The sequence below is a fragment of the Podarcis raffonei genome, chromosome 8 (genome assembly GCF_027172205.1).
Source record: "Podarcis raffonei isolate rPodRaf1 chromosome 8, rPodRaf1.pri, whole genome shotgun sequence".
Lineage (NCBI taxonomy): Eukaryota > Metazoa > Chordata > Lepidosauria > Squamata > Lacertidae > Podarcis > Podarcis raffonei.
The window spans coordinates 35625154-35651847 of NC_070609.1; the positions used below are offsets into that span (position 1 = coordinate 35625154).

Here is a 26694-nt window from a genome sequence, read left to right on the forward strand (position 1 = left end):
CATAGTCTAGACTTCAGTGCTTCTGTAGATCAGGAAGGTGTAGAGTGAAACTATAAGAACTGCCATTGAAAACATCAGCATCTGGGGTTCCATTCTTCCCCTCCATAAGACACAGTACAACTGGTCTGGGTAGCATTTCATGCCAAGCATTTCTCCAATTCTGCTAGTGATGACTAGTGATCCTTAGCAGGGAGGAATGCTCATCGCCATGACATTAGGACACAAGGTAAGTTACCAACTTAGTGCCCCCTGAATGTTTAGTAGGTGGAAACTGTAGTCTGAAACATCCAGAGGGCACCAGATTAGCAAAGGCTGTTCTACCTATTATGGAGGGAAGGGAGGGAGTTTGAGGTGGGGCTGCCATAAAAAAAGCAGGAGCCCCACTTCATACAGAGTTGGCTTCTCCCTTCTTTGTGGGTGTTCATGGGAAACCCAGAATCAACAATCAGAATATGATTAAGCAAATCGGCCTCAATTTCTCTTGTTGGTTTTGTTTATTTAAAATATATCTTAACCACCTTCATTAAATGATTCCAGGGTAAAACACAAGTTGGAACATACAAATAGATTTTAAAACCAACAAACTTCACAAAATGCAACGAGACAAAAGCAAACAGAAATCCAATTGGAATAGGGCCAACAAAAATCATCACTAATCTACAGCATGATTTGCTAATCGGCTGCTTTGTCGTGGCTTATTCCAAAAGTGTTTTTTTTTATTAAAGGCAATAACTGAGAAAACATAAAGAAGAGAGGGAAGCATGAGAGTAAGAGCTGGAGAGAATATGATAGGAATTCCTGAAGGGAGATCTGTGCGAGTGCTGTGGGTGCCAGTCACAGAAAGAAAGTTGTGTATGGAATGACATAATACAAAATGGCTACCACACCTAAAAGAGCAGAAAAAGGGACAAGTGTGCCACCTGAATAAATGGGGGAGGGAGAGATGTGAATGCCAGCCTCTGTCACTCTCACAAACAAACAATTTCCTTTTTTCAGAAGGCGGGGGGCGGGGAGCACCCCTGGCATCCAGTGATATGAAAGCATGTTTAAGGGGGCATGTTCAATGGAGGAGAAGTTGAGATAGGGCAAACAGCCTCTTCGGCAGTGTGGAATTTGGAGGATATATTTACTGAGACCTTTTTGCAGATGCCAAGAGCTGCTGGTGAGCACATTGGTGCCCATGGGCACCATGTTGGTGACCCTTGGCCATGAAGTCATGGCTGTGTGGCAAGTGACAGTAAGTTGCTAAACCCCATCCACATGTACGTACATACATGCATGGGGAACCCAGGTGCACAAGAAGTTGCCTGGAGTAGCGCCATGTTTCAGATGATGCTTGGGCACAGCTCTTGGGATAATACAATACAGGCCCATGCAGTGTCAAGTGTCTTGGGTCAGCCTTGCACATGCACACCCCAAACCACATTACATTTTTACAGTAAAACCACCATTCTTTAAAGGTGGACTAGTTTATTGAGACATGAACTAGGCAACAGCCTACGTAGGTGCACTGGGGTGGGTGGTGAAGATGATGGACAGATAGATACCCACACAGGTCAAGGTGTGCAGGTAAGGTGAGATGAAAACCTGACTGCAGTACCTGTGAGTCAATCAGCTGCTCAGAGCTTGAATCACAAAGGATCAATAAACCCCATAGCTGGGGTCAGTTGAGGATTAATTTCCATGACGCTCTCACTTGTGAGATGATGGGTTTTTGTAGGAGAAGACAGGCCTAAACTATGATTTAAGTCCTGATAAAATTGAGTTGGATCTGTCAATGAGCCCAGTGTGTTGAAAACTCACATTCGTGCCATTTCTACTGTCAGGAAAAGCGCAGCATAATAGCCTGGGGTTGGAGCTGGATATTCTGAGCCAGTAATTTATTGCAGTCCAACTCCCATTGGGTTTTAGCAAAGGCTTTGAAATAATGGCTGCTTGTGTTCCATAAAAATGATGCTAAATACAGAGATAACCAACTTTGGGTATCTCATAATAACTTGTTTCCCAGGGTGACATCTGGCTAAATCATTGTCAAATTGACCTGTTGAAAGCAATGGATTTAAGTTACTTGACTAATAGGCTCTTTAATAGGTCCTTCTGCAAACAGAAAAGCACAATTTAGATTTTTTTATATATATATTTTTAAAAAACACTGCTAAAATACAAACCAAAATTAAAAGATACGATGGCAAACTGTTCAGGGAAAGAAAGAAATGTTTGCTTCCAATCAATCAACAAGCAACTACTGTATCTCAAATCTCTGTCTGCAAATCTGCCCACTCTTCTCTATTGATTGGAAAATATTAGGATTACTCCATCCAGTAACTCAGTACCAGTATAAAGGGAACAAAGGGAGGGTGTTAACTTATTATTTGCACCTTCCATGTTTAAGCCAGAACCCCACCCCCCACATGAAGCTAATTCTTAGCTAATAATAATTTAGCAATAATGTACATGTGTGCCTTTCAACCCTGTGGGAACTACAGCTAGCACCCAACCACCTGATTTCAGTAAAAACTGGCAAGCAGCACTGGTGTGGCCCCTGTCCATTGAGACATCACAGGGCAGGACCAGTTAGTGTGGATTGAACTAGTCAGCTCAGCTTTGCACAGCCTGCTACTCTCCAGATGTTGTCAGACTGGAACTCCCATCATCCCCCACCAGGCACTTTCACTGCATGCTCACGACAGCAAGTTCCCTCCTGATGCCAAACAAATGAATAATGCTTCTTTAATTTCAAAGATGTATGAAAGGTTCTGCTGAAAGAAGAAATGGCCATTCACAGTCTCTCCTCTAAAATGTTTTTTGTGCATTTTTTAGGGAATGGGCACCATGTTCCTAAGGTCTTCTAGTAAATTTATTTTGGCACAACATCTCCACGGTGGCTGGAAGCGGATTTGTGTCACCTGGCTGTTCTCATTGGAGTTGGGAAGAATTTGGTTCTCCCTTTGGCAAAAAGGAATTGGGAGGGTCATTTATCCCACGGTAGCTTAAAGCAGGCATGATGTAGCATCCATTTTCTTTATTTCAACCATTCTAAGTTTATTTTAACCATATTGAGGCTAATAGCCCTAAAGCTTGCTTCATTCTGAGAAATTAAGAGACATCCCTGCTTTAGGTAACAATCCTGTGCATTTGGTGGACTGGGCACAATCCACTCATGACTGAAGCCCTTTTCGGGTCCGTTGATTTCAGTGGGAATCTTAAATGTGTGCATAAATCTCTCCCATTGAAAACAATGCAGTGCCAAAGTGCTTAATTCTGAGTGGGTTGTGCCCTTTTCCCTAGGATTAACCCTACAAATATCAATAGGTTCAAATAAATGTTCATAGAATTAGGCTGGATATTGATGGAGGTCAGTATAATCACCTGCAAAGGAAAGTTGGTGGGTTCGGAAAAGGAAATATTAAAGATTGCGTCCTTCTTCAAAAGGTAAAAGTATGGAGATTTGGTAGTGCTGTTAAAAACAAACAAACACATTCACTGAATAAATGGTAAAAGGTGGGTGATCTTAAAAGGAATTGACAGTTTTAAACATATTGTTGTTTTTATCAGCCACTGTTTTTTCTAACTTCTGTACATGATAATGCGGCTGTGTGGCTCACTTTGCAAAGGACAGTCTTTTGCTGCTGTTATTAACCATTTTTTAAACTTGACTTTTCCGAAATCAAAAACAAATACAACAATATACATTAAATCATAATAGTAGATGTAAGGGAGTAGAATAGCTGGAGGTCCAGCCCAGTGCCCAGACAGTCAAGCAAATAGAACTGTACTATATCAGAGAATTTCCCATTTTTCTTGTGGTTATGGTCACCTTCTCATTTGCTGCCAGTTATGTCCTCTGTCTACTGTATGATTGGGGGGGTAGACATCTGATTCCGGTATTGAAGTATTAGTGGTTTAGCCACCACGAGTACCCTTAGAAGCCAGCTAAATTGTCCCTCTGTCACGTTCCAAAGGATTGGTACGTAATTCAACAGAACATTAGCATCCATAAATCTCATGGTGGTGTCCAAAACCATATTCATGGGGCTGATGACTTCTGACCTAAAGGACATTCCTCTCCTTGAAGGGCCTTCCCCATTCCAAGTTCAGTTTAAAGATAAGAAAGGAAAGCTAGAGAAACCTTGAAGCTGCCCATCAACAGTTTAATCCCTGACAGACTGATCGGCCACATCTGGCCTGTCTTCCCCACTATGATGAATGACATGGATTTTGTTCCTGTTTAAAGACAGTGAGCTGTATCCAATTAAATTGTATTCAGGTCATGCCCACTAAAATTAATTAAATTACTTAGGTGTAGAATTAATCTATTTGGCTTCTTGTTGGTTGTCATCATTGACCTGTTGCTTGCATTAGATCCTGTGATGGGCCTTGGGGTTTGAATGAATGAAATTGTCTAAGGAGAAGAGTAAAAAAATGCAAGTGTGGTGTTGTTGTTGTTGTTTTTAAAAAAAGTAGTGTGATTTGTTTTTGAAACGAGACATCGGCAAGCTGTTTTCCAAGGTGGATCAGGAGCCTGGCAGCCCCCAGCCTGGAGTCACGGTATCGTTGCTGCAGCTGGTGTTGTGAATCAGGCCGACAAAAAGCGCATCTTACTATCCGGCTATTTCACTACACCAGGGTTGCATCATACCACTTGCCTTCCCTACGCATCCAGCATCAGAGAGGCTGCAGATTCACTCCAGTGTGGTTTCCGTTGACTCTCTTCCGTTCCTCTTCTCTTTTGCCGCAGACTCTCTTCCCAACGCAGCTGGGATGTGAGTTTTGAAAATAAAGCTGCTTCAACAGCAAATGTGTGTGTATTTATATGTGTGTGTTGCTTCCATGATATTGTGAGTGTGAAAACCATGGACTACTCTATATCCAGCCTTTGGAGAGCCACTGGGCAAGGGTGGTTGTAGTCCTCTCTATGAAGGGCTGCCTGATAAACATCTGGTTTAGATATCGCTAAGGAGAGAGAGCAGGACCATCAGCTGCAAACTCTGCTGGCACTAGCATCACCTGGTCAAAGCCCTCAACACTAGGGGGAGATGGGCTGTATCTCTGTTTAGAGTAATTATTGCCCATTGCGTGTCTATGCTCTTTAAATTAGTAAAGACACCTTTTAGGCACATCTTTCTCCATTTTGAGGAGGTGGTGGCAGTGGTTATGATGATGTGCAAGTAATTCCTGACTCCCTGGCTTTGCTGTTCCACTGTTTCCCCGCTGTGCTGTGAGCACCTTTCAGCTGGGAGACGCATGCCACACCAGAAAGTAGAGAGAGTTCTTCAGGGAATAGACCACAGCTCAGAGGCAGAGCCCAGACACTGTACACAGGAGGCTCCAGGTTCAATCTCTAGCATCTCTGCTTAAAAAAAAGGACAATTCAACAAGTAATGGGGAAGACTTCTCTTGGCCTGAAACCTTTGCAGTGGGAGGAGTTAGTACTAGCCATCCTGGCTATGCACCACCTCCATAGCTATGTTCTACCTCCAGTGTCAGAAGCAGTGTGCTGGGAATCCCAAGTGGGGAGAGAGCTTGGAAGCTTGGAAGCTTGCAGGCTTCCAAGTGGCATCTGGCTGACCACTGTGAAAACAGAATGCTGGACTAGATGGGGCTTTGGCCTGATCCAGCAGCCAGGCTCTTCTCACATTGTGAGTGTGGTTTCCCCCAAAGCCCTAAATGAGAACAGCCTGGCATTACTTTGGATTTCTCCCCCTGCCTCTCCAATTGGTATCTAAAAGCCGAGTCCCAAAGCTGAATTGGCCCACCCTCTGAAGCCAGCTGTAATTTGCAAAGGCCATTTCTGTTAAGTTGTGGGTAGACATAGCAGACGACACAGCGATTCTTCCAAAGCTGCTCTTTATTTGTAAGCTGGAACAGAACTGACTGAGGAGCTCAGTCGGCCTGCTTATATAGAGCTCCAGAACAATGTAACTGTTGCCATTTTCTAAAACTATCCAATCACTGAACGTCACTTTCAATCCTTCATTTGCATACAAACTATCCAATCACTGAACGTCACTTTCAATCCTTCATTTGCATAACAATCTACAGTATCCCCCTGCTGGCCCAGGGTGAGAACTTCAGTACATAACAATTTCCATCTGTGAGAACAGCCTTGGCTTCTCAGTGGTTATCTAAGTGCCCTTGGAGACATGAAAAATTCAGCCATGGAGCCATGCAGTTGTAGCAGTTCTCATGATGGTGGTGACTGGAGTGGGGAGAGGCTGTGTTTGTGGGCTGGTTCTTTGGTGTCATGGGAAGTACTGTAGTTCAGTGGCAGAGCCCCTGCTTTGTATGCAGAATGTCCAAGGTTCAATACTCAATGGCCTCTTCAGGTAGGGCTGGACCGGTGGTCTGACTGGTATAAGGCAAGGGTGAAACAGCAATGCAATCAGTAACCCCAAGTAGGAACTTGCTAACACGACAATCAGGACTCCTTAGTAAAAACTTGCAGAACACAGTAGCTAAAATATATCCTTTTTTTAAAAAATAAAATAAACATAAAGCCTACTGCATTCGACAAACACCCCAGAGGAACAACAGAAAACATTTTCCCATTAACCTGACGAAATGAATCACAGTGCTGAATTTCAATTGGCTTTTCCAGAGCCAGAACTGAGCTTTATGGCTGGACTTTGACTGGCTGTCTCTCGAGATCCTTATCTGTCACTGCTTTTAAATTGCCATGTGGCTTTGGAACTCAGGCCTCCCAGTGCAATGGGCAACAGCAATCTCGCTTTGCATATTTTCCTGGCAAATTTTCTTAACTAGGAATGCTCATGATAGGCTATCCAGTATGCTCTGGAAATGAAACATTTTCAACATTGCTGTTTATACTTCTGAAAGTGGTTGAGAATTGGTGGAGAAAGAAGAAGAGGATGATGATGATATTATTATTATTATTATTATTATTATTATTATTATTATTATTATTTGCATTAATATCTCACCTTTCCTCCAAGAAGCTGAAGGCAAACTGTGTCTGCTCCTTCCCCATATCATCCTTACAAGAGGCCTATGAGGCTGGTTAGGCTGAGAGAGACTGGCCTGTGCTCACCCCATGCCTGAGAGCAGGATTTGAGTCTGGGCCTCCCCATTCCTGGTCGGATACTAATGGCAGCGCCACACTGGCCTTCGAATGGAATGAGGGAGGGAATGAATCTAGAGCCAAAACAATTTTGCTCCCATAAATTCTTAGGATTCTCCACCATAAATTTTGATGCAAAATATTTCCCAGCTGTACTCTAAATACTGAACATTTTGCTGAATGTTTGACATCTTGATTTGAAATTGCTGGGTACTTGATTTTAAACTAGGCAAGTTGGCCTGTGCTTAGGCCTTTAAGATCTGAAAGCTGACCTGCAATGGGAAATGGCACTTTCCGGGGGGAAATAATTCAGAGCTGATTTTGGGTAAGAATGTTGGGTTTTTTTGGCAAAGGAGGATTTATCCCTCTTCCCGCAAAGTGTGGTCCCATTCAGGATTGGTTCCCTCAATGACATAAACATGGGAGGAAAAACAAGCGATGCACGTTTCACATTGCATCCAGTTTGGCTTTTAAACTATAGCACAGAAAATGTACTTGTTATATTTCCTTTCATATCTGCTGTTTATTTTATTTCTCTTTTTAAAATCCATTGTTAGATGTAAAAGGGGGCATTTGAAAATTGTAATTTGTTTTATTTATTATATTTTCCTACCCTTTCTTGAAGGAGCTGAGCACAATGTGTATGCATTTAATCCCTTGTATCTTCACAACAGCCCTGCGAGGTAAATTAGGCCGAGAAACGGTAGCCAGTACAAGGTCACCCAGCGTACTTCATGGCTGAGTATGGATCTGAACCCAGGTCTCTCCACTCTAGGCCCAATCCGCCAGGCAACAATGAAACTGACTTTTCTAGCTCACTTGTTCTTTATTAGAGTTAATCATATCACAATATTAAAATGTTGGTGAAACTTTTCATGTTAATTGTGTTTTTATTAAACATTTCAATAGCGAACAAATAAAGATCATTTGGTTGTTCATTGTTTCTTTCCTTCCATTAATCTTTTCTTATATTAGTGTTGCAAGATCTAAGGATTTCTGCATCTCCTTTGGTAAGAATCATTGCATGGCTGTTCTGATCTCATCTGCCTTATGACACTTCCTTTCCATCTGCAGTCCAATAATTTGCAATGAAATGGGTCCGTGACTCTTCTATCTGTGGCATAAAGTGAATTTAAGAGCTTTGCCACAACAACCCCTTTTAAAAATGGACGTTTGTGATTAGGAAAGTGATGGGGAAATGCCCACCACCCAAAAGGGAGATAAAGGTCAATTGACAGGAAGACATATAACCTTCATGGAAAGAAATCAGGATAAGTGTCCATTGCTGTATAACTTCCCTGCAAACAAATCAGGGCAAATGCTTTATAAGCCTCCATGCCAAGCTTTGTGCAAGCAAATCAGGATGAACACTCAGCCAGGAGGTCAACTGGAAGAGACCCTCTTCTCCTTCCTCCAAGGGCATGCCTTGCCTGACCCAATTATAAAGGAAACACAATGTACCCAAACAGAATGAATCAGAAAAGTATCTCCATTCCAGTGTCCCACCAATACTGTATTTTTAGCTGATATGTCCTCAGGACTTAATTCAAAATCTGTTATCATAGACTTGATCTAGAACGCAAGTTGGCGAGCAAGTCTTTAGCAATCCCTCCAGGCTACTCTTTTCAACAACCAGCTCAGGATGGTTTGAGCCGATTACTTCCCTCTGTTAAGAATTAACTGAGCAGGAGGTCGGCCAGTTTTTTCTGGTTCCGCGGGGTATAAAGTTTCCATGCCCCCCTAGATGTTGCAGTAGATGCTCAAAATCTGCGCCATCCCTTGCCTGTGAGTTGAAGGAGAGGCAAAACGAAGAGCAGAGGGTCATGAAATGGCTGACTCGCAGGTGATGGAGCGGACTGCCGACCCGGCAAACTCCAACGGCAGGTTCACCATCAGCACCCTGATCAGCACCGAGGACAGAGGCAGGCCTCACTATGGCCAGGGGGACACGGTTGCCTACGACGCTGCCCAAGCCAACCACCTCACCCACAACAACACTTTCTACATGCGGACCTTTGGCTACAACACCATCGAAGTTGTCCCCACTTACGAAAACTATGCCAACACAAAAGTCTCCGGTGAAGCCAAGAAGACCAGACCTACCTTGTCCGATCTACACTCATTCCTCAAGGTAAATTGAAGCCAGTTTGGTTCACAGAATGTCTGTTGCACAGAGTCACAAACATAGGAAGCTGCCTTATAATCATTAGTGTATCTATCTTAGTATATCCAGCTCAGTCAGGGGTCTCTCCTGCCACCAGGGATTCCTCTTGGGACCTTTTGCATGCAAAGCAGGTGCTCTAACTACTGTTCTTTACAGGTCTGTCCCTGCCTGATCACAATCTCCATTAGGTCTTGAGCCAGGGGGACAAAGCATTGAATCTTGCCCCACATTCTTTCCCAGCTGGAAGAAAACCTCATTGGTCTTTGGGCACTTTTCCTGATCTGCATTACTTGGATCACAGAATCATTGAATTGTAGAGTTGGGAAGTATCCCAAGGTTCATCTAGTCCAAGCTCTGCCATGTAGGAATATGCAGGTGGCCCATATGGGGATAGAACCCACAATGTTGTTATCAGCTCCTCACTCTAACCAATTGAGCTAACCTCAACAGTGGGTGAGGATGGGTAGCTCAGAATGTTTTTTCTCTGGGGGACTCTTTCTTGAGGTCTTTAGCAACTCTGATTTCTTTTTTCTGCCTTTCCCCACAAGCTCTTATGGAAATAAGCAATACTGGCCAAGAGCCATGGATAATATTTTTTAATAATAATAATAATAATAATAATAATAATAATAATAATAATAATAATAATATCATAGAGCTATTTTGCTCATTGCATTTTTAAAAATGCATATAGAGAAGTGGGATGAAAATAGCCCCATCTTTGTGCCCTTTTGACATCTGCATGCTTGGATCGAGTTTTCCACCTGACAGTCTGATCACACATTCATTTGAGAAGGTGGGAAAGGGGGGTTCTCAGGGCACAGATCCAACTTCTATTTTCTTTTTCTTCAAACAAAGTTTTTTAAAAATATAAAAGCAACAGCATAAACAAAAAATAATCAGTTACAAAACAGAGGAGCAGGAGGCTGCATTTCCCAAATAAACAGAGAACAGATAATTAGAAAAAAAAAGCAGAAAAACGCATCAAGAAAGCCAGATTTCACAATTTGGTGGGGGAAGAGAGTTTTGTATACCTGAATTTGACACATAAGCAATCAGATCCTGCCAAACAGTGTAGAAATGTTCTGCATCTTCCTTATCCTTAGAAATGCATAATGTGTGTGTTATTTTCTCTGCTGCAGCCAGAATATGCATATTCCTGTGCCGCAACAAGAGGTTTAAGTCCTAAAGGTCTTTGGCTCTGGGTCAAAGTATTCATGTAAGACCTTCCATAGATTGGGAAATTGCTTTTTGATCATCCCATAAATTCAAAAGAGCAGGATTGTGGAGAATCCTTGACATCTGTTTTCAATATCAGATTAAATCTGTGCACATGAGAAAGAAGATGATGCCTCTGAGCATGTGCAGAGAACTTTCCTCCCCCAGTGCCAATATGTATTTTTCATGGCTAACCTTCTAGAGGTGCAGTGGATGTCCCAGAGCCTTGTGACCCCTTAAAAGACTAGCTGGTTTAATGTGGCATCATATTTTCTATGCCAGCCTTCTCCAGCCTGGCACCCTTAATATGTTTTGGACCACAGATGCTCTGGCAGGAGCTGAGAGGAGCCATAGCTAAGAAGAGTTGGGGCCACCAGGCAGGGCCGAGACTTGTGGGAGGTTTTAACATGCTTTCAGGCAGGTGCAAGAAACTGAACCAGGGTGAGTGTCAGCATTAAGCCTGGTGTTCTGAGCAGGACCAGGTGGCTGGTCTAGTAAAATAACAACAATAATAATTTCCCACAATGGCCAGGAGAAGTTCCACATCAGGGGCATTGTGGGAAATAAAAATGGTGGCTACATTCAGCTGCCAAGGTCTGCTTGGAACCCTGCTGTACACCATCACCACAGCCTACCAGGGTTCACTAATGTAGGACAGGGCTGGAGAACTTCATGCTGAGGGGACAAATGTGGCCCTCCAGGCCTCTCTACCTGGCCCTTGGAACACTTCCCAGGCCATGTCCCTCACTGGCCCTGTATCACATCCTAAGCTGGACTCTAATAATGCCTTCTCACTTGTCTGGATGGTGGATAGATAAAGGTTTGTAGAACCAACCTGTGGCACAAAGAGAAAAGTTTCATTTGTTGTTCTGCCCACTTTGAACCTGCCCACCAATGGCCCTCAGAAGGTTACCCAGGAAGGAACATGGCCCTCAGGCTGAAAGGTTTCCCCGGCCCTAATGTAGGAGAGGGAACCCAGAGAAGGTCATTTTCCCAGGTCCCCCTCAACCCTGGAGTGGGCCTCATTCTGCACCAGCAGGGCAAAGCCAGTTCATGCAGCAGCCATTTGGGTTCTGGACACAACCAGGTCATGGCCAGACTGTCCACTATGTCCCAATAGAGCCATACTCCTCAGCCACCCAGTTCTGATGACCTCTGCATTGTCCTTGCTGGCTGAGACAGGATGTTCTGTACCTCAGGTGTCTCCTTATCCCATAACTTTTCTCACTTTCCCCCTGCCCCCAATTTTGCAGTCTGATTGCCATCAGTTGTTGTTGTTTTGTTCCAGCAAGAAAGTAGCCATCTCCACCCGCCAGCATACGAGCTCCACAGGGACATCATATTCCCCGAAGAAGGAACTGAGGAGGAGGCTGGTGAGGGGGATGCGAAGCCTCAGGAGGAACCTGTCCGTTTTGGGTGGGTTAAGGGGGTGATGGTGAGTACCGTTGCTTAGTTCCCCACTCCTGGCTTAAAGGATGTCCTGGGCCAGGGCCTTTTCTGTAGTGGCTCCATCCCTTTGGAATTCTCTTCCCAGGGAGATATGTATGGCCCCCTCTTTACTGGTTTTTAAGGGAACCCCATTTTATTTCAGCCAGCTTCTGAGTGATCATGCCCCTGAGTTGTCTGGATGGAGGAGAGAAAGAAACATATGAGTGTGGAGAAGCTAGGCTATTGTACAAAGGTAGAAAGTGCATTTGTTGCTCTGCCTGCTTTTGCCTCTGGCCCGCCCACCAATGACAGGTGGCCCCTGGAAGGCTGCGCAGGTAGGAGTATGGCCCTCAGTTTGAAAAAAGTCTTGCTACTCCTTGCTATAAATCATGGTATAAACCTATCACTCAAGAGTTCTCTTGGGTGAATTGCAAAGGGGGTTTATGGAATCACAGAACTGTAGAGTTGGAAGGGACCCCAAGGGTCACCTAGAGCAACCGCCTACGATGGAGGAGTCACAGCTGAATTGCCAGGCCACAAACTGCGATGGAGAGACAAGGCAAGGTGCAGGGAACTGTCTTCCTTCCAGACACCCCTTGTGACATCTTCCTTCACCAGACAGATCTCGTCGCTTATGCCAGGGGTCCCAGTGCTCCTTTTCTGACTTGTGCGCTTCAGGCACTAGGTATCTTTTAAAAGAAGGAAATATTTAAACACGTGCACTCACCCACACATGCGCACCCTTCAGTCTAAAATGGTACAGTCCAGGGAAGACTTGACCATATTGTTCTTCCGATGCTATAAGCAGACCCAGAGGTGTCAGGGCACTGGCTCACAGGTTTTAAATGACTAGATAGAAGATCCTAGGTCTCTGGTCCTCCTCAGTGGCCCTGAGGTGCCTACATGCTTCAGTTATTCTTCCCAGTTACCAATTGCTGCTCCCATAACTTTCCAGATCCGTTGCATGCTAAATATCTGGGGTGTGATTCTGTACCTGCGGCTGCCTTGGATCACTGCACAAGCCGGAATAGGTAAGTCCTGTTGAATCTAACTGCATGGTTGAGGCAAACATATCTTGGTATATACATGACGGCTTATCCACACTTCCAGCCTCAGCAGTTGGAGAGGTGGCAGCCCAATAGAGGACATTTTCTTTGAGAGCTCCCAAGTTGTGGAACCCCTCTGTGGGAATCCAACCATGGTCTTAATGTCTAAGCAGTATAATCCAAACCAACTGCTTTTCTTCACAGCACTGACTTGGGTGATCATCCTGCTTTCTGTGACAGTGACCACCGTCACAGGACTGTCAATCTCAGCCATCTCCACCAATGGCAAAGTTAAATCAGGTAGTGTTTTTTGCACATCACCTGTAGAAATATTGACAAAGTTGCACAGGTTAGGTTAGCAAGTGTGTGTGTACACATTGAACCTCTACTTCACATAGACAAGTCTCATCATTTTTTTAAACAAACAGACAAACAATGTCCCACCAGCTTCATCTATCAGAACCAGATGAGACTTCCTTGAGGGGGGCGGGTGGACCCATTGCTGGCATGGCTGAGGCTCAAGACGGGTGGGAGGCATTTGCAGAGGTGGACAAAATGACTTTGCCACCTAGGAAGGTTCTCCACTCAAGAGACTGACAGATCCAGGGGATCCACAATTTTTTGATGTTTCTCACCTGCCAGCTTCAAATCCTACCAAACCGCTCCCAGAAGGAGGGATCTGAGCAGGGGCCCAGAACTAGATGACCATTTGGGTCCCTTCCAACTCTGCAATTCTATGATTCTACGCCTGCCCAATTCCTGGGTACCAGTGTGGTGCAGCAGTTAGGATGCTGGACCTAGGCCATGAGAGACTAGGGTTCAAATTCCCACTTGGCCCATGAAGGTCACTGGGTAACCTTGAGCCATTCAGCCTCACCTACCTCACAGGGTTGTTGTGGGGTTTATATGAGGAAGAGGAGAACCAGCTTGCATGCCACCTTGATATTCTTGGAGGGAAAAGTGGGATATCAATGCAATAAGATCAAATATATAATTTGCAGTAGGTGAGCTATACAAGCCTTTGTGGTGATTCTTGTGTTCCCATATCTCAGGTGGGACTTACTTCCTTATTTCACGAAGCCTTGGGCCTGAGCTGGGAGGCTCCATTGGCCTCATCTTTGCCTTTGCCAACGCGGTGGCTGTGGCCATGCACACGGTGGGCTTTGCAGAGACTGTGCGGGACCTGATGCAGGTAAGCCGGGGCAACTGCTGCCACCAGGCTTTGAGGGAATCTCTGCAATCTTTGAACCATCATCAAGGACAGCAAGAGGAAGCCTGGTGCAGTGGTTAGAGAGCTGGAGCAGGACCTGGGACACCAGAGTTTGAATCCTCACTCAGCCATGAAGCCCACTGGGTGACTTACCACACAGGGTTGTGGTGAAGATTAAAAATGAGGAGGGGGATAACCATGTTGGAAAGGCACAGTTTAAATGCAATAATAAAATAAATAAGGATAGCTCCACATAGAGCACAATGCCATAGTCTAAGGCTCTAAGCAATAGGTTAAAGGTAAAGGTAAAGGTACCCCTGCCCGTACGGGCCAGTCTTGACAGACTCTGGGGTTGTGCGCCCATCTCACTTAAGAGGCCAGGGGCCAGCGCTGTCCGGAGACACTTCCGGGTCACGTGGCCAGCGTGACATCGCTGCTCTGGCAAGCCAGAGCCGCACACGGAAACGCCGTTTACCTTCCCGCTAGAAAGCGGTCCCTATTTATCTACTTGCACCCGGAGGTGCTTTCGAACTGCTAGGTTGGCAGGCGCTGGGACCGAGCAACGGGAGCGCACCCCGCCGCGGGGATTCGAACCGCCGACCTTTCAATCGGCAAGCCCTAGGCGCTGAGGCTTTTACCTGGCCCATAGATCTCTGTGAGCAGGCTGCCCCAGGAACATCCAGAGCTGAAAACAGGCACTGTGCACCACTGATAGAGTCTAGGAGTTTCCCCAGACCATGAAAGGTTGGCAGCAGAATTTATAGGTTGAATCAGAACAGCCCAGGAGATTCTACCTATTTTTAAATTAAAATGGTCCTCAAATAATAACTTCTTTAACTGTGTCCAGGCATTGAAGCTAAAAAGGATTGATTTTCAGGCCAAGGATTCAAATCCCACTCTGAGCCAATTATTGGGGGCAAAATGACACAGCTGTGTGAAGTCTTGAGCACTCTTGCATTTGGGGGTAGATTAGTCGGCACTGATCTTTTAACCAAAGATCTTCCTATTCCAAATGCAAGCTTTTCTCTGCAGATGGGAAGCTGTCATATCATGACTCCTTTCATCTCCGACCATTGCCTATGCTGACTGGGGCTGATGGGAGTTGGGGTCCAGCAGTTTGTGTTTTTTAAAAAACACATTTTAAAAATAATAATAACTGGTTGAACGAAAAGGTCTACACTTCACTTGGCACAGAAAATACCATAAAGAAGGTGCCAAGCTAGCCTCTCTCAGGCGGACATTCCGCAACCAAGTCACCACCACTAAGAAGGCATAAGCATATAATTGAGCCATGTTCCTTCTGCTCTGGCATTGCCTCTTCCAGATTTCTGGAACTTTTAGGTGACATTTAGTTATTAAATCATTTAGAAATCGTTTAAAGTAAATATCAAGAAAACAGGATCACGAAAACAGAGATGCAATATACAGTAGTATCTCAGGTTACAGATGCTTCAGGTTACAGACTCCGCTAACCCAGAAGCAGTACCTGGGGTTAAGAACTTTGCTTCAGGATGAGAACAGAAATCGCACAGCACCGGCGCAGCGGCAGCGGGAGGCCCCATTAGCTAAAGTGGTACCTCAGGTTAAGAACAGTTTCAGGTTAAGAACAGACTTCCAGAACGAATTAAGTTCTTTACCTGAGGTACCACTGTACAAGTGAAACAGTAGCATAAATTCATATAATGGCAGGAATCCAGTAATAACAGTTTCTGATCTTATGGGTCAAGGAAAGCCTGGGCAAAAAGGTATGTCTTTGCAAGACATCTGAAGCAAGTGATGGATGATGCTTCATGTATGGCAGAGGGAAGGGCATCCCAAAATGGAGATGCCAGAGATTGAATCTAGAGCCTTCTGCCTACAAAGTACCTTTTCTGCTGCTGAACTACGGCCCCTTTCCAACCCTGTGGACTTCTCTGCATCACCCCCTTTCCCAGATTGTGCCTTGAGTCCCCAGTGCACTCATTCTGATGCACCCTGTGGGCACTGACTGTTGGTGTTTTTTTCTGCCCAAGGAGCACAACTCTACCATGGTCGATCCCACAAATGACATTCGCATCATTGGGGTCATCACAGTGACTATATTGCTTGGCATTTCTTTGGCTGGGATGGAGTGGGAAGCCAAGGTAAGAGCTTCGTTATGTACGTGTTGTTGTTTTTTTAGAAGGCCTGGGGCAGGGGCAGGTGCGGCTAACGGGGAGAGAGCCCTATTCTGGTCATGAGGAGCAACCCATGGGGCAAGGCAGGTCAGTGATCCCAGCACTACAGAGAGCTCCAAGGGGCTGGGAGTAGACTGAGGTTTCTGCTTCCAGCCTGCCTCTATTAGGCTCCTCCCCTTTTGGAGAACCAGGGTCTCTTAAAAGACCAAACACACGGCCTGAAGATGGTCTCCAACATGAGGTGCTCCTTGTGTTGAAAGGTACCTAGTACAGGGACACTCAGTTCCCAGTAGGGTTGTCATTGTCACATTGGATTTGCTTGGTCTTTGCAGGCACAGGTTCTTTTCTTCTTTGTCATCATGATCTCCTTTGTAAACTACCTTGTGGGAACCATCATTCCAGCCAGTGAGGAGAAACAAGCCAAAGGATTCTTCGGTTACAGGGGTAAGATGCTGGCATGAGTGGCTGAGGGAAGAGAGGACTGTTCATGAACTGAAGTACTCCAGAAGAATTAAGTTGGTGTAAGGAAGCAGTGGCGGTTGGAAATGATGCCGAAGGGCCATAACCCAGCATGAGGGCATCTGTTTTACATGTGGAAAGTCCTGAGTTCCATCCCCAGTGGCATCTCCAGGTGGTCCTGGGAAAGACTGCCTGCCTGAAATCCTGGAGAGACCCTGCCAGCCAGTCCGTGTAGACAACATTGACCTAGATGGACCAATGGTCCAACTCAGTGTAAGACAGCTCCCTATTCTGGTGTTTAAACAGCATGCAAAGTAGCTCTAAATAAATAAATGGGCTGAAGTTGTGTTTGTGACTAGCAAGTCAACAAGCTAAACTAGATTTGTTTTAAATAATAACAACAGGAACATTTGAGTTTGGTTCTCTTGCTCAAGGAGTGCATTCAATCCTCAAAACATAAGACGAGCCCAGCTGGGTCAGATTAAAGTTCTGGTAGCTGTGGTAGAATAATAATAATAAATAAGTTGGGATGGTGTGGAAGTGACCAGACAGGTTTACATCTCTCCACCCAGTCCAGTGCCCTGAGGGAGATGGAAATTGCCCTCTCCCAACTCATTGGATTGATCATCAGGTGTAAAGTTTGCATACACAAACACACACGTGACGAAACCTTCTCTTTTCCAGCGGACATCTTTGCGCAGAACTTTGTGCCAAACTGGCGCGGGCCTGATGGCAGTTTCTTTGGTTTGTTTTCCATCTTTTTCCCATCAGCCACTGGCATCTTGGCAGGAGCCAACATTTCAGGTGATTTGAAGGTAGGCGGGTCTGGCTGCTGAAGCCCAGGGGGCCAGGAGGTGGGGTGCTGGAGTCAGCAGCCTCCTTTTGGAAACATGGCCCAGGGCAATAGTTGGTGCGAGAAATTCTGGGTATTGGGACAGAGGGTTTGGTGGGTCCCATTCCAGTCTCTTTCTACATATAGCCTGTTGGGGATGCAGAGGGACAAGTCTTTCATTACATAAATATATTTCTCTCTCTCTCTCTCTTTCAGTGAGGGGTGACTTATTACAGCTAAGCATGAAAAGTTGCATATAAGTTGAATCTTTTTTCCTTCCCCCCATGTTTCATTTGGTAGAAGCCAAAGCCCATGCAGTTCTATGCAAAGCTATGTGTGTGTTTGTGTGTGTTCCTATATACATAGAAATGTAAGGTGTCATAACACTTCAGTTTACCAAACACAAACTCCAGCATGACAACAGAACATCAGGCAAGCAAGTGTGAGTAAGGAGGGGGAGTTGCTTCAGGGAGCAGTTTGGCAAACCTGTCTCTGGGGCGCCTTCCCACCTCCATTAAACCTCACTGCAGCCACAGGCAAGCAGGAGGAACAAGTGAGGAGGCAGGTAGAGTGGGGACTCATCCACACTTAGCTTTTGCCTCGCACTTTCCAGGCACAGGTCCGCACTTTAAAGCTCCATGTCCTAGCGCCCCCTTTTTTTCACCCTGAAGCACAACAAACAGTGATTTTCTGCAGACTGCCGTTTGCTCCTGTTCAGTGTTAAAAGAGCAGGTTTTCACCGGGAAAGCTCCAAAGCAAAAGAAGAAGAAAACGAGTGCTTGGAAAATGGAGCTTTGAAGCATGGGCCCTGCCTGGAAAGCACAGAGGAAAGGTAAGGTGTGGGTAAGCCTTAAGTGAGTGAGCCAGTGGCCCAGGCAGGCAGGTGAGTGAGTGATGGAGAGGCACAGGTGAGCAAAAGGGAGAAGCTGAAGGAGGTTTGGGTGAGGTGTAAATGGGTTGGCAACAAGGTGGGGCAAGCGAGGTTGGTGAGCCCCTAGTAGTATCACAATTACTGGTTAATGCAGTGATGCCTATGGAAGGCATTTTCCTAAATCTCATTTATCCCCTTGGGTAGGATCCTGCCGTGGCAATTCCTAAAGGGACCCTCATGGCTATTTTCTGGACAACCGTGTCATATCTGATTATATCTGCGACTATTGGTAGGTAATGGTCAGGCATTAATCGTAATCAGCAAGGTAAATGTAGTACGTTTCTGAGCACAATACAAAGTGTTGGTGCTGACCTTTGAAGCCCTAAATGGCCTCGGCCCAGTATACCTGAAGGAGTGTCTCCACCCCCATCGTTCTGCCCCGACACTGAGGTCCAGTGCTGAGGGCCTTCTGGTGGTTCCCTCATTGTGAGAAGTGAAGTTACAGGGAATCAGGCAGTGGGCCTTCTTGGTAGTGGAACCCGCCCTGTGGAATGCCCTCCTACCAGATGTCAAAGAGATAAACAACCACCAGACTTTTAGAAGACATCTGAAGGCAGCCCTGTTTAGGGAAGCTTTTAATGTTTGACAGACTATTGTATTTTAATATTTTGTTGGAAGCCGCCCAGAGTGGCTGGAGAAACCCAGCCAGATGGGTGGGGTATAATAATAAATTATTATTATTATTATTATTATTAATCAAGAGAAGCTGCCCCTGGATGTTTTTGGACTGAGTATGGGCTCAGGAGCATTATGACTTCTTAATTCAAGGTGTATTTACTGAGCTACTGCTGTCCACTTGATTCTGGTTGGTGGGCTTTACCTATTTATTCTGTAGGATTCGTAAAGCATTTAATTGTCAAGACCAGTGAGCAGTTTACAAGGGGTACTGGTAGTCAGAGTAAACCTACTAAAGTTAAAGTTGTTTTTAATGTTTGGTTTTTATCGTGTTATTAATATTCTGTTGGGAGCCTCCGAGAGTGGCTGGGGAAACCCAGCCAGATGGGTGGGGTATAAATAATAAATTATTATTATTATTATTATTATTATTATTATTATTAAACAGAATTAACTAATTTCAATGGGTCTGCTCTGGATAGAACTTAGCTGGATACGTGAAAATTACTGATAAAATCAGATATTTAAAACATTTCAAAATATAATCAGCAGCTTTAAAAATATACATGATAAAATAAAATTGTATATTAAAATGCATGTCAAATTTACATATCTGAGTAGGCTTGGTTAAAGAAAAAGAAAAATTTCAGCCATTGTCAAAAAGAGAGCAGCAAAGGCACATGCCCAGTACCAAAGGGCAGAGAATTCCAAAGTGCAGGCACAGCTGGCCCGAAGGATTGAATCCTTGCAAATTTGGAATGAATATTATATGGTTTATTTAACAGGATTTATACATTGCTTAATTTGCCAAGGTCTCTAACTGGTTTGAGGCTCTGGTGAGAAAAACAAAGTCGATCCAAGCAGCCTGAAATTTGCTGTTCTCTGCTTAGAGTGGCTCATGGGTCTTTGAAATTAAGAACCCACATTGTGGAGAAAAGCTGTAAGAAATGATGCTAAATTATCATGGTCCTTTTCTTAGGGGCGTGTGTGGTCCGGGATGCCTCTGGAAACGTGAACGACACCATCTCTGTTGGCTCTGTGGGCTGTGAAGGGATCGCTTGCAACTTGGGCTGGAACTTCACGGAGTGTGCTCAGAGCCACACCTGTAACTTTGGGCTTATCAATTTTTACCAGGTATTATCAGCCGTACTGCCGTAGGGAAGGGTGTTTTTTATTTGACACCTGGGCCTTGGGGATACTTGGAAGGGGGACAAAGACACTGCCTTCTTCCATTTAAATCTATTGCAGCCCAGGATCCAACCCTACCAGATGGGTTGCAATCTCTGATCAACCATGGGCATGATGGCTGGGTCCATCACTTAGCTATGATTCCTGCATTGCAGGAATAGTTTGGGTCCCTTCCAACTCTACAGTTTTATGCTTCCATGCCTACTGATGGCTTCTCTGCTGTGAATAGATCTCCAGACTGGGTTGGGGACAAAGCCAGCTGTCTTCAAAAATGGGGAGGCACAATGCAGGGAGGCTGGTTTAGTGCCTAGACCCAGCAGGAATCGCTGAATAGTCCATCATTCTGCCTTATATTAGCCCATGAAGCTCAGTATTCGATAACCTAGTGGCCATGAGCAGCTGAGCTCCCTAACTTCAGATTTGGGAAGAGGCTTGTGGAAGTTGCCCTCTCTGATTGGCTCTTCCTCATTCCACCAGTGCCCATCCCTTTCCCCACTTCCCCTGGGTCCAGGCTGAACTCCTGAGAGGTTGTGGAATGTGGGGGATGCTTCTCCTCCTTGCTCTGATCAGGGCCCGCATGTAGGGAGAAGAACCCTAGAATCACAGAACTGCAGAGATGGAAGAGACCCCAAGGGCATCTAGTCCAACCCTCTGCAATCCAGGAACCACATTCAGAGAATCCTTGACAGATGGCCATCCGAACTGTGTTTAATAACTTCCAATGGCAAGGCAGCAACAGCAAAGAGGCTCAAGAGCGGGACCCCTGATTGGGTGGGGGCCATGACAAGTGTCAAGTGGTACACACACACACACACACACACACACACACACACACACCCATGCTGGCCTGTGAGAAGAAGCCAAGGTGTCCTCTCCTGGTTTTGACAGAGCCCACGGGGGACCACACAGGTTGGTAGTTGCAGCACCAAGGACAGTTCCAAGCGAGAGCCCTTGCTCTGATCACATTGGCGAATGAACCAGTGGTGGGTTTTGTGTTTCTGGGGGCCGGATCTGAAGGTTTGAAAGAGGCTAGTCTTTGTTTTGTTTTTTTTGTTTTTTTAAATAATCTTTATTACTTTTAAGACTTACAAAGAAAGAAGAAAGAAGAAAAAAGGCAAGAGAAAAAGACAAAATAGAGCAGAAAAGAAAAAAAGAAACAATACAATGCAATATATAAACAATACAAAACACAACCTTAATACACTAAACTAAACAAAACAAAACAACAACAATTTAAAAACATATACCATACCATTTCATTACTCTATCTTTCATTCCCTTATTTCAACGACCTCCTCTCACCTCCCTTTTTGTATTCCACTTCTGTTACTTGTTTCAGCAATTCCTTTCCATCTTTCTCTATTTTTATCATTATGAATATCTTAACATATTTTAGCCTTATTTTCCATTAATACTAAAGTACTTATTTATACTTAACTCCTGATAACATTTCTGCTAAAGCTATAAAGTTTCATTCCAACAATTTTCTAACACTCATTAATTTTACAATATTTCTATATATAAACTTTAAACTTTCCCAATCTTCTTCCACCATCTCTTCTCCCTGGTCTCGGATTCTGCCAGTCATTTCCGTCCATTCCATATAGTTCATCAACCTGGAGATCTTCTGTCCGAGGCTCTTAAATCTTTTCCAAGTCCCTTCTGCAGTTTTTCTTCATATTCTTTGATGCTGAAGATGCTGAAGAACAGGTCTTGGGGGGGGGGGCGACCCAACCATGCCCCCATTCCCTCTCGACAGGCCAGCCAACTCTCCACAGCTAGAACCAAGGTCCATACAATATCTCAAACCATGTTTCAAAGCTCCTCCAAATCCAAAGGCCTCCACAACTCCAATCACCTCCTGACCCAGATTCAGGACCCAAAGGTCAGCAAATCCCTGCATGAAAGAGTCTATCCAACCTTCCTTCTCCAGTCCAAGCAGGGCTCCAATCTTCAGATTCTGACTTTTTCTATATTCATTCATAAAAGGCCTCCACTTATAGTCCTCGATTTGCCTTTGTAAGGCCGGGGCTCCCACTTGTATTACTTTAGGTTCAACAACAACAACTTTCTCCTTCATCTTCTCCCCAGTTTGTCCTGTCAAAGTAGGTTCCTGTGTCAAATCCTGAACAGTTTCTGTATTGGTGATCACTTTTTGTCCCAAATTAATCACTTTTTGTCCCAAGCTCTCAAGTTTAGTAGTCATAACATCCATCTTCTTGTGGAGCTGTTCCAACAAATAGCTTATCTTACATAATACAGTCACTAAGGCTCCTTCTGTCGACATTCTTAAGATCCAAGGTCAATCTCTGATTCTCACAGTTCTTATCTTGCAACTGGGAAAACCCCAGCTCCACTCTTTCACAGTTTCAAAAGCTCCCTCTAGAGGGAAACAGTCTCCACTTGTATCAATCCTTTCAAACACAATTTAAACTATAAAGTTAGTTTCAATTTTCAGTTACTTTTCCTCCTTTTTAAACGCAGAAGGGGACAATGGAAACAATATATTTCTCTTATTTAGCCATCTGTCAACATACTTTCTGTTCACAGTCAATGAACTCTCCCAAGACGTCAATCTTACTGGCAGCCCATTTCCAGGTTCAGAGCAGTGGTAATTTGATTTTTTACTCTCTCCTGCAGGCTCGCTAGGTCCAAAATTCCCCCCCTCTTCTCCTGCTTCCAAGGGGGGTTTAATAGTTTTAACCGATGGAGATTTAATCCTTTACAAAAGACTTTCCAAGGCTTTAACTTGCGACGTCTTTGCTTCAATCTATTTACAAAAAAGGAAGGCGGACTTCCTGTTTAAAACCTTCCCGTTTCGATGCCAAATTAATAAATTTAAAGATCCAATTTTCCGTTCTACTCACGGGTAGTTGTTTAAAGTCCAATTGTCCACAGGAAAAAGTCAGCGCTCTCCGGCAACAGCGATGCGGCTTCACTCCGTGAAAGAAGCAGTCAATTCGAAGCACCGCGCCGCTTACCCCACTTCGCTCCGGATCCCCAAATCAGGGTTTCCCCGCGAGTAGGGGAGGCGCAAAAGGTGCCAGCCAAATCCCAGGTTCACAAGCTTCTCCCACCTGTGATTTCTGTGGGTCTCCGCCTTCGCCGTGGCGGTCAGACCCTGATTTCCACGGAGCAAATTCCTCCCGATCGGAGGAACTCCGCCATTGCCTGGAGGCGCCAACCCGGAAAGAGGCTAGTCTTTGGACTGGAGTATCCTCCTTTCTAATAAGTCCTTTTGTGTGCATCACATGCACTGATATGGCGAGCTGGGAACATGGGTCACTGGTGTGGAGGGGATTGGTTCCTCGGGGGGAGGTGTAGGCTTAGAGGAGACAGACTTCAGGGGCTTCAGGGGCTGCTCTGGGGTGTCTTGGACTCCAGAGCCCATGACCTAGGTTTGGACTGTGCCTCAGGGCTGGCTGTAACCCTGGAGCCTGGGTGCTGTACAGATAGATTGGACTGGTCTCTCTGAGTTTTTGAAGTCCAGTCTGCTGCTCTGCATCATGCACAGTGCATATGTGATCCGTTGTGTTTCCTTGCAGAGTATGAGCATGGTGTCTGGCTTTGCACCACTAATCACAGCTGGGATCTTTGGGGCCACCCTCTCCTCTGCTCTGGCCTGCCTTGTGTCAGCCCCCAAAGTCTTCCAGGTGAGAGACGGGGCAGCTAACCAGGAAATTTGGATTCCCCTCCCAACCAAAAGCTAGACCACAGTGCTAGGATCTGATTGCTTTGGGGCTGAGCTTGAACCTGCAGGAATGTGCTCTGAATCTGAATACAAATGACCACAACTGTCCACAAAGTGTGAAAAACCACCAGCCTTATTTCCCCCATCAGTAAAAGAAGATGACTCCACATCTTCCTTGGGATGCTCTGAAGTTGACTGCGAGATTAGATTGTGATATGTCAAGCTGTGATACATCAAGCATTTCATTGGGTAAAACTGGTCTAAAAATGATGATGAGTTTGAGCATGTTAATGAAATACAGAGCCCAGTCCTTTTATAAATGACAGGCAGTGGGTCATGATCCATTCGAACAGTTAAACTCCATATAGAGGTTGATATTCTGCCTGTTGTAAATGTATTTTATCTTCTACAAAGATAGATTTTATGTGGACTATTGACACTTGTATCAAATAAAATTTATTTAGAGAAGAAAATTAATTAGAAAGAAAACAGCAGCAGGGCCCCCAAAAATGGATACATACCAAACCAGAAGCTACTCAAACAAAATGAAAGCTAAATTTCATGAAAAGTCTGAGAGAACAGCAATTATTTCACCTGATAACTAAAAGACATTGATGAGTGTGCCAGGTACATGTGTTTAGGAATGGAATTCCATAATTCCAGTGCCACCACTGAGAAGCTCCCTTATCCAGTCATCGCCCCACTAACCTCAGGATGTTAAGGACACGGAGAACTGCCTCCAGTTTAAACCTTGACATTTCTGGGCATGTTCCTGATGGCTCAAAACCTTGTCATGAATAGCCATTTTGCATCTCCCCAACAGTGCCTTTGTAAGGACCAGCTCTACCCCGCCATTGGCTTTTTTGGGAAGGGTTATGGAAAAAACAACGAACCTATCAGGGGTTACATGCTGACGTACGTCATTGCAATTTGCTTCATTCTTATTGGTAAGTAATTCAGGGCGTCATGAAGTGGGGGAGGGGCAGAGTCTGATTTGACTCAGGATGGAGCAAACAATGGCAATAGGATGGTCTTTAATTCTGTGTTGAAAGTCCCCAATGTTATGTTTTAATAAATAACAACTACCCTACAAACACCTGATTCTGCACTTTGAATAATTTGCACAAATGAACGGAACCTCCCTCCTTCTCTCTCCTATCCCTGCAGCTGAACTGAATGCCATTGCCCCCATCATCTCCAATTTCTTCTTGTGTTCCTATGCACTCATAAACTTCAGCTGCTTCCATGCGTCCATTACCAACTCCCCAGGTAAGGGATGCTATTTATTCATTTATTCATTGACTCTATATCCATCATGTTCTCCAAGGAGTTCAAGGTGACACACATGGTTCTCCTCATCACAACCCTGTGAGGTAGGTCAGCTGAGAGGCAATGACTGGCCCAAGATCACCCAATGAGCTTCATGGCTGAGTGGGGATTTGAACCCAGCTCTCCCAGGTCCTAGTCGGACACTCTCACCACCACACCACCACTGGCTCACGGTGCTTAGCATCAAAAGTAGTGCACCAGGTCAGGTCCTAGGCCACTTCCAGAGCCTCACTGTCCTGAAGCTGGGAGGCTGTTCCTAGCAGATCTAAACAGGTTTGTGGGCCATGCACCTGGAAGCAGGATCTGAGCCCTTCAGTTGGTATATGGCCTCATTGTCAGCCACAGCATCCAGGATGGTGTAGTGATGAGCAAGCAGGGCTGCAAAATCTGACCGTTGGGAAGCCTGATTTGGTTCATCCCTATAGCCCAGCTGCCTTTCCATATTGGGGTGTTTCTCCCCCTCCCCATTTAAATGTTATTACATGTTTACATTAAGCTAACATAATTTATCCAGCAGTGTCCTAAATAGTAGATACAGTGGTACCTCGGGTTACAGACGCTTCAGGTTAGAGATTCCGCTAACCCAGAAATAGTTCCTCAGGTTAAGAACTTTGCTTCGGGATGAGAACAGAAATCGCACGGCAGCAGTGGGAGGCCCCAGTAGCTAAAGTGGTACCTCAGGTTAAGAGCAGTTTCAGGTTAAGAACGGACCTCCAGAACGAATTAAGTTCTTAACCCAAGGTATTGTGCATCAAATATATGTGGCTGAATGGATAGATTGAGAGATTGATCTGCATCAGCTACCCGCCATTGAAATTTGTGTATGAAGTACAATAATAAAAAATCAGGTTGCACTCATATCCTGCCATTGTGAGAACAGGATGCTGGACTAAATGGGCCCTCTTTAGCCTGATCCAGCAGGATCTTCTTATGTTCTTAACACAACTGAGCAAGTAAAATGGCCAAACTAAATTAAAAATTACGCAATTTAAAACTAAGAGAGCATCTCTGGGCCTTTCTTTTAATGACAGTCACTAGAAACTTTCCATTCTTTGCTATCACCAGCTGATCCAAGATCCTCATGGAGAAAAACGATATAATAATCAGCTGGATGCCCTGGATGAGATAATAATAATGTGAATGTGTGGGTAATCTAGGCTCATGACAGGTATTTAGGTTCTTTGCCCTATTTTACAAAATTACTCCAACGGCAAAGAAATAGTTCCCATGTTTCCCCTAATATAAGATCCATTGATCTTTGGGGATGGCAGATCAGTATTATCTGCAAGGCAGTTGCACAAGAAGATAGTGTGTGCGCAGTGATTTGATTGCCAGTTATTCTGGTTCTC

At 44.8% G+C, this 26694-nt stretch overlaps 1 protein-coding gene across 2 annotated transcripts in view; it reads left to right on the forward strand.

Moving 5' to 3' along the window:
* The first annotated feature begins 8819 nt into the window (after window positions 1-8819).
* The window catches only part of SLC12A3 (solute carrier family 12 member 3), a 29704-nt gene continuing 11829 nt past the window's right edge, over window positions 8820-26694 (forward strand). For both annotated transcript variants that reach the window (XM_053399203.1, XM_053399204.1), the window contains exons 1-13: window positions 8820-9209; window positions 11749-11895; window positions 12844-12919; window positions 13139-13234; window positions 13987-14126; window positions 16157-16267; window positions 16633-16744; window positions 17444-17574; window positions 18667-18751; window positions 20117-20271; window positions 23871-23978; window positions 24840-24963; window positions 25184-25285. In XM_053399203.1, coding sequence (XP_053255178.1) covers window positions 8907-9209; window positions 11749-11895; window positions 12844-12919; window positions 13139-13234; window positions 13987-14126; window positions 16157-16267; window positions 16633-16744; window positions 17444-17574; window positions 18667-18751; window positions 20117-20271; window positions 23871-23978; window positions 24840-24963; window positions 25184-25285 — 1690 coding nt within the window. In that variant the 5' untranslated portion in view covers window positions 8820-8906. The remainder of the gene's footprint in view (window positions 9210-11748; window positions 11896-12843; window positions 12920-13138; window positions 13235-13986; window positions 14127-16156; window positions 16268-16632; window positions 16745-17443; window positions 17575-18666; window positions 18752-20116; window positions 20272-23870; window positions 23979-24839; window positions 24964-25183; window positions 25286-26694) is intronic.